Below are 6,234 nucleotides of genomic sequence, written 5' to 3'. Positions count from 1 at the left end.
CCACCATAGACATGGAGGAAGCATTTATACATGTCAAGCTACTCATGACTTCAATGATAAAATCAGGGAGAGTTAATCTTTTCCCTGTGAGTCGTTGATGTTGTACTCGAGCCTTAAGTGACCAACTCAGGGAGAGAGTTGTCAATACCCCTGCCCTAACTGACTGACGTCTAAAGAGAAAGAGTTATCTGTACGCCTGCCTTAACAGACAAATTCAAAGAGAGAGTTATCAATACTCTTGCCTTAACAGACAAATTCAAAGAGAGAGTTATCAATACTCCTGCCTTAACAGACAAATTCAAAGAGAGAGTTATCAATACTCTTGCCTTAACAGACAAATTCAAAGAGAGAGTTATCAATACTCCTGCCTTAACAGACAAATTCAAAGAGAGTTATCAATACTCCTTCCTTAACAGACAAATTCAAAGAGAGAGTTATCAGTACTCCTGCCTTAACAGACCAATTCAAAGAGAGAGTTATCAATACTCTTGCCTTAACAGACAAATTCAAAGAGAGAGTTATCAATACTCCTGCCTTAACAGACAAATTCAAAGAGAGTTATCGGTACTCCTGCCTTAACAGACAAATTCAAAGAGAGAGTTATCAGTACTCCTGCCTTAACTGACAAATTCAAAGAGAGAGTTATCAGTACTCCTGCCTTAACTGACAAATTCAAAGAGAGAGTTATCTGTACACCTGCCTTAACAGACAAATTCAAAGAGAGAGTTATCAGTACTCCTGCCTTAACTGACAAATTCAAAGAGAGTGTTATCAGTACTCCTGTCTTAACTGACAAATTCAAAGAGAGAGTTATCAGTACTCCTGCCTTAACTGACAAATTCAAAGAGAGAGTTATCAGTACTCCTGCCTTAACAGACAAATTCAAAGAGAGTTATCTGTACACCTGCCTTAACAGACAAATTCAAAGAGAGAGTTATCAATACTCCTGCCTTAACAGACAAATTCAAAGAGAGAGTTATCAGTGCTCCTGCCTTAACAGACAAATTCAAAGAGAGAGTTATCAATACTCTTGCCTTAACAGACAAATTCAAAGAGAGAGTTATCAATACTCCTGCCTTAACAGACAAATTCAAAGAGAGAGTTATCAGTACTCCTGCCTTAACTGACAAATTCAAAGAGAGAGTTATCAGTACTCCTGCCTTAACAGACAAATTCAAAGAGAGTTATCTGTACACCTGCCTTAACAGACAAATTCAAAGAGAGAGTTATCAATACTCCTGCCTTAACAGACGAATTTAAAGAGAGAGTTATCAGTACTCCTGCTTTTACTGACAAATTCAAAGAGAGAGTAATCAGTACTCCAGCCTTTACTGACAAATTCAAAGAGAGAGTTATCAATACTCTTGCCTTAACTGACAAATTTAAAGAGAGAGTTATCAGTTATCCTGCCTTAACTGACAAATTCAAAGAGAGAGTTATCAGTACTCCTGCCTTAACTGACAAATTCAAAGAGAGAGTTATCAGTACTCCTGCCTTAACTGACAAATTCAAAGAGAGAGTTATCAGTACTCCTGCCTTAACTGACAAATTCAAAGAGAGAGTTATCAGTACTCCTGCCTTAACTGACAAATTCAAAGAGAGAGTTATCAGTACTCCTGCCTTAACTGACAAATTCAAAGAGAGAGTTATCAGTACTCCTGCCTTAACAGACAAATTTAAAGAGAGAGTTATCAATACTCCTGCCTTAACAGACAAATTCAAAGAGAGAGAGTTATCAGTACTCCTGCCATCAATGACCTTCTCCGGGAGAATCAATTTGTTCTCTGACCAATTGTTGACGTCGGTACTCCCACACAAGTAACGCTCCACTGACATGAACATTGAGTGAGCGGATGATTCCCTGCTGCGGAATCTCCACACATACATCCAACATATTGATCAGCTCCACAGGTATACCTTCACGCTCATTCCTGAAAACACAGTTACAGAGTCACTTTACACAGAAATTTATACAAAAATAGCTCGACAAATTTCCTGTTTGTGAACCAAGGGAAAACATTCGCATATGAATGAGACCTGAAAAATACTCAGGATGTCTTAAAATAACTGGTCAAATCATGGTGTCTTTAGGGACTTTGATGGAACAACACAATTAACTAACTGTTAACGTATAAATTTTGTCCCCATCATTTCCAGCTCTATTCATAATGAAATTTTCAAATATGACTCCGCTAACTCTATTTCTGTATGTGTTTATAAAGCAATTTAACATTATTGTTGATGTTTGAATTCATCCTAGTTTTTATTTTCTAAAAAGTATGTGATAAATTGCATAATTTTATGGTATCAAAATAAGTATGTTTACAGTATGTCCTGCCAGGTTATAAATTCTATATCTTAACTGATTTGAAAATATCCCTAAAAACATCTTTAAAAAGCAGTCTTACCCAAGAAGGAGAAGAGACTTGAAGGGGAACTGGAAATCTGTTAGGGAGACTGAATTGGCTGTCTGTTCCACTCCTACTAATGTGTAACCTGCCTGCTTCTTCTCTGCTAGGAAAGTTGTCAGCTTTGTCTTATAAACCTACAATCAAATGTAATAAAAACTAATAAAATGTGTAAATATAATGTCTTAATTCTGTACAATATGTTATTAATATTTCTTTATACAGTTTCTGCTGGAGAAATGTGAAATTTGTGCCATCGACCACCCAGGTTTCTATCATCAGTCGGACCCACTTTTATTCATTTCTCTGATATCTCACCAATGTGTATTTTAATTGATACCACTCAGATGTTTTATGGTCATGTAAGCATATAATAATGTTCCTCCTTCCCAACTACGGAATGGGACACGACGTGATGGAATGGACTGATACAAAACAATAGAATCTTCTCAGGAGACATAATATAAAGACTATCTATTAGTTTCCTACCTCAGAGATTGGCAGCCATTTCTCTGCAGTCACACTGAGGGTCTGAAACATTTTGTCTTCCAGGTATTTCATCTTGCCTATAACAAATTCTGACACGCCAAAGATTTCGCTTGTACGACACAGACCTGTAAACAGAACAAGATTACATAAGGATTGTATAGTAACAGTTAACTCTTTATTTGTCCATCATATTACATCAAATATGTGTATCAACACAGACCTTGTGGTAAACAGTTTCAGACCAGACATGTAGCTGAAGATATTTCAGTTCAGTTCACACAAAAGAAAGAAACATCACTCCTAAAGCCAGATATCTGTAAGTGTGACACTTGACAACTCCGCAATATTTAATCTCTTAATTTCTCTATTGATATCAAAGCCATATATGATCCTGTGAAAACATTAGCCAGAGTATCAGAGTGAGGTTGTCGTATCAAATGTGGAGGTAAGTTATGCTTGACTGTGCATTGTGATATAAGCAGGATAACAGGTACTTTTATATAGTGGGATAAGCACTGCTGATATATACATTTAACTTCAGGATAACCAAGTTTTTTGAGTTGGATTTTCTAAACTTTTGTTGATAAGATAAAAAAGGATTTTGAGCTTGGACCATAGAAATACTCAACAGTATATTAAATGGCATTATCCGAGTTGGAGTTCCACTGTACATCAAATTATGCAAAAATGAGATTTTAATGACTACTGCAACAGCATATGACATTAAGATAATTGAAGGAATGAATGCATTCTGGTAAAGATGGAAGGACCTTAATTGGTGATAACCACCACTAATGACCTCTGACATACCTCCAAGGTTGGGGAGCTTCTCTATAAGGGAGGTAACCAAGACTAATCCTCCTGCCTGATGGCGCTTCTTACAGAAGTCAAGTTCTTCTTGTGCTTCTTCATCAGGTGTCATCATTCGCCATGGCATGATCTTCTTCTGAAAGTCTCCGCCCTCTTCCTCATCCTCTTCTTCTCCAGCAGCTGTATCTGTCACAGTGGAAAAGGATGATGTCAAAAGGGTAACAAAACATTCATACATCAAACAATGAGTGCAAGCTAAACAGGAGCTCTGGCTGTGATACAACATTTAGTACAGTCAAACTTTGTTAGTGTCTGCCACTATTTGGAGCAGATTTCAATGGCTATATAGTAAGAATACATTTAGACATAACTATAATTATATATAACAGTTCATTGTTGCTTTAAGTCCTATTAACAGCTACGGTCATTTAAAGACTTGCCAAGTTCTGGTGTTGGAGGAAAGCCCGAGTTCCTCGAAAAAACCACTGACCTTGCAACTGTCCCTCTTAGGCCTTGAACCTGTGACCCAGAGGTGGAGGGCTAGTGATAAAGATGGTGATATGCCTTAACCACTTAGCCACCACAGCCCCCTTACTATCATTTTCCATTTATTACATGGAATGTTCGTCCCATATTATAGATATAATATATAGACAATACATCTAGGTTTTAGTGTAAACAATAGGCACTATATCAAATTTTGATAAATGACATGATATCTCCTGAGTAAACACATGTTGTTAAGCCTACCTTAAGCTACCCATCAAATTTCAATTTTTAGACAACATTTCCACAGTTCTTACTATTTTGTGCTATTTTCCAAGTGCCAGCCTCAGAGCTTGCCAGCAAGTTCGCCGGGTTAAGGACAGGTATCCAGGGTTTAGTTTCCTTTGTAGCTCCGTCCTCCAGGAATGTCTGGGGTTGTATCCACTCGTCATCCATGAGACAGGCTAGACGAGGTAGAGTGTGGAAAATAGTCTACAACAACATATATAACAAGATGTATGTCACACTCTGGGCTTATAGGAAGGAAACTATCTGTTCCAAAATACAGGTATACAGGTGTGTTTTGAGAAATGTTTGGGGATATTTTTGTCCCTGTACCATTATGCATGAATTTGCCTCATGTTGATTTCACCTTAGGATATTCAAGACATCAAAAGGTTTTATAAATTGCAACAAATTCTTGCCTCCATCTTAAATTCACTTCCTGTCATGGACAAAAAACAGCAAACATTTGAGGGTGAAAATTTCCTGGTATACATTACGAAATGTGTTCATTTACTAACTTGGTACCTCAAATCCATAACAAGACAGCAATTTATACAATCAAAATCATATATCTAGGTTTTTTTTAAAAGGACATTGTCCTTATAACTTTCCTACAATTTCCATAGAGAAGTTACACATGTTATATAGTGTGTCATCAAATAACACTGTTGATAGATTAAAAACAAATATGAACATCAAACAGAGTGTATTTGAAGATTATCTTGTCATTTACCAAGATGATGTGATGTCATTAAGTAAAAAAGAAAGTAGAAACAAGAAACTTACAAAACACTATTCTAATTAAGGGCAAACTTTATAGGATATTCATCATTTCCAAAAGAATTCAAAATATGGGCAGATTTATTTATTTACAGATTTAAAATACATAAATGAAAAAGTTTAATGGCTAGGAGTTCATCTTCAGCTATATAAAAGAGTTTTTACCTCGATACTGAAGTCCCGTTCAAAGTCAAAATCCTTCATGAAAAAGTTTTCTGTCAGTTTGGTGAGATTTTTTGTAGAATTGTAGTTTCTGTAAACAGAACAAGTTATAAATAAACATCTAATATCAAGTATGTAAACTTCACAATAGAATATTTAGTACTTTGTATTAACTATATTCTAAATGATGTAATGAAATATCTAACATTCTATATTATAATTCTTAATATCGTCAATTAAACTATACTGTGCACAAAAATTGGGAATCACCTTTTTTCATCTAGAACCGATTCTATAATCAAGAAAAGACACTATGTGACACATTGAAGTGTGCAGCCAGTTTGTTGTAAATGTCCTGCTTGCTCCGACAGCATCTGCAGCTGTCATGTGACTTCTCATGTTAACCAATTTTTAAAACAGGAAACAAAATGACAGGACATTTAGAATAACCACAAAATTTGTTGACTGATATGGTGTTAAGTCTACACAGACTTTCAATGAAAATACTCTTTGATTGTAAGCCTGTGTTACATGATATCTTGCCACACTAATTGTTATGGAAAAGTAATTGTGCATACATTGGTGATAAAACAGTGATCAAGGAGTGTCAAGCTTCATTTATTTTAATGTCAGAAAAAATCACCTATATTTATGATGCTTAATTTTTGTGTCCTTTATATATGTAACTTGAAGCAGAACAGCACAAGGGTTTTGTGCCCCATTTCCATCATCACTGGACCCTTATTTTGAATACACAGCATAGTTTTTTAATGATTCCACTTCATTCTAGTTTATTAAAATTACACCAAACTTT

At 35.8% G+C, this 6,234-nt stretch overlaps 1 protein-coding gene across 1 annotated transcript in view; it reads right to left on the bottom strand.

Moving 5' to 3' along the window:
* Positions 1–415: 415 nt before the first annotated feature.
* Positions 416–6,234, bottom strand: part of LOC132543213 (probable methyltransferase TARBP1) — a 22,016-nt gene continuing 16,197 nt past the window's right edge. Inside the window, exons 22-27 of the mRNA XM_060206692.1 lie at positions 5,424–5,511; positions 4,511–4,685; positions 3,708–3,893; positions 2,898–3,022; positions 2,409–2,545; positions 416–1,931 (exon numbers count right to left, since the gene is read on the bottom strand). Of these exons, the coding sequence (XP_060062675.1) occupies positions 1,751–1,931; positions 2,409–2,545; positions 2,898–3,022; positions 3,708–3,893; positions 4,511–4,685; positions 5,424–5,511 (892 nt within the window). The 3' untranslated portion in view covers positions 416–1,750. The remainder of the gene's footprint in view (positions 1,932–2,408; positions 2,546–2,897; positions 3,023–3,707; positions 3,894–4,510; positions 4,686–5,423; positions 5,512–6,234) is intronic.

This window comes from Ylistrum balloti, unplaced genomic scaffold (assembly GCF_031769215.1).
Source record: "Ylistrum balloti isolate Yb309-2 unplaced genomic scaffold, AGI_CSIRO_Ybal_v1 Utg369744, whole genome shotgun sequence".
In the NCBI taxonomy this organism is placed as follows: Eukaryota; Metazoa; Mollusca; class Bivalvia; order Pectinida; family Pectinidae; genus Ylistrum; species Ylistrum balloti.
Note: the sequence above shows the minus strand (reverse complement) of the source record. Positions and strands in the feature narration are given on the sequence as shown.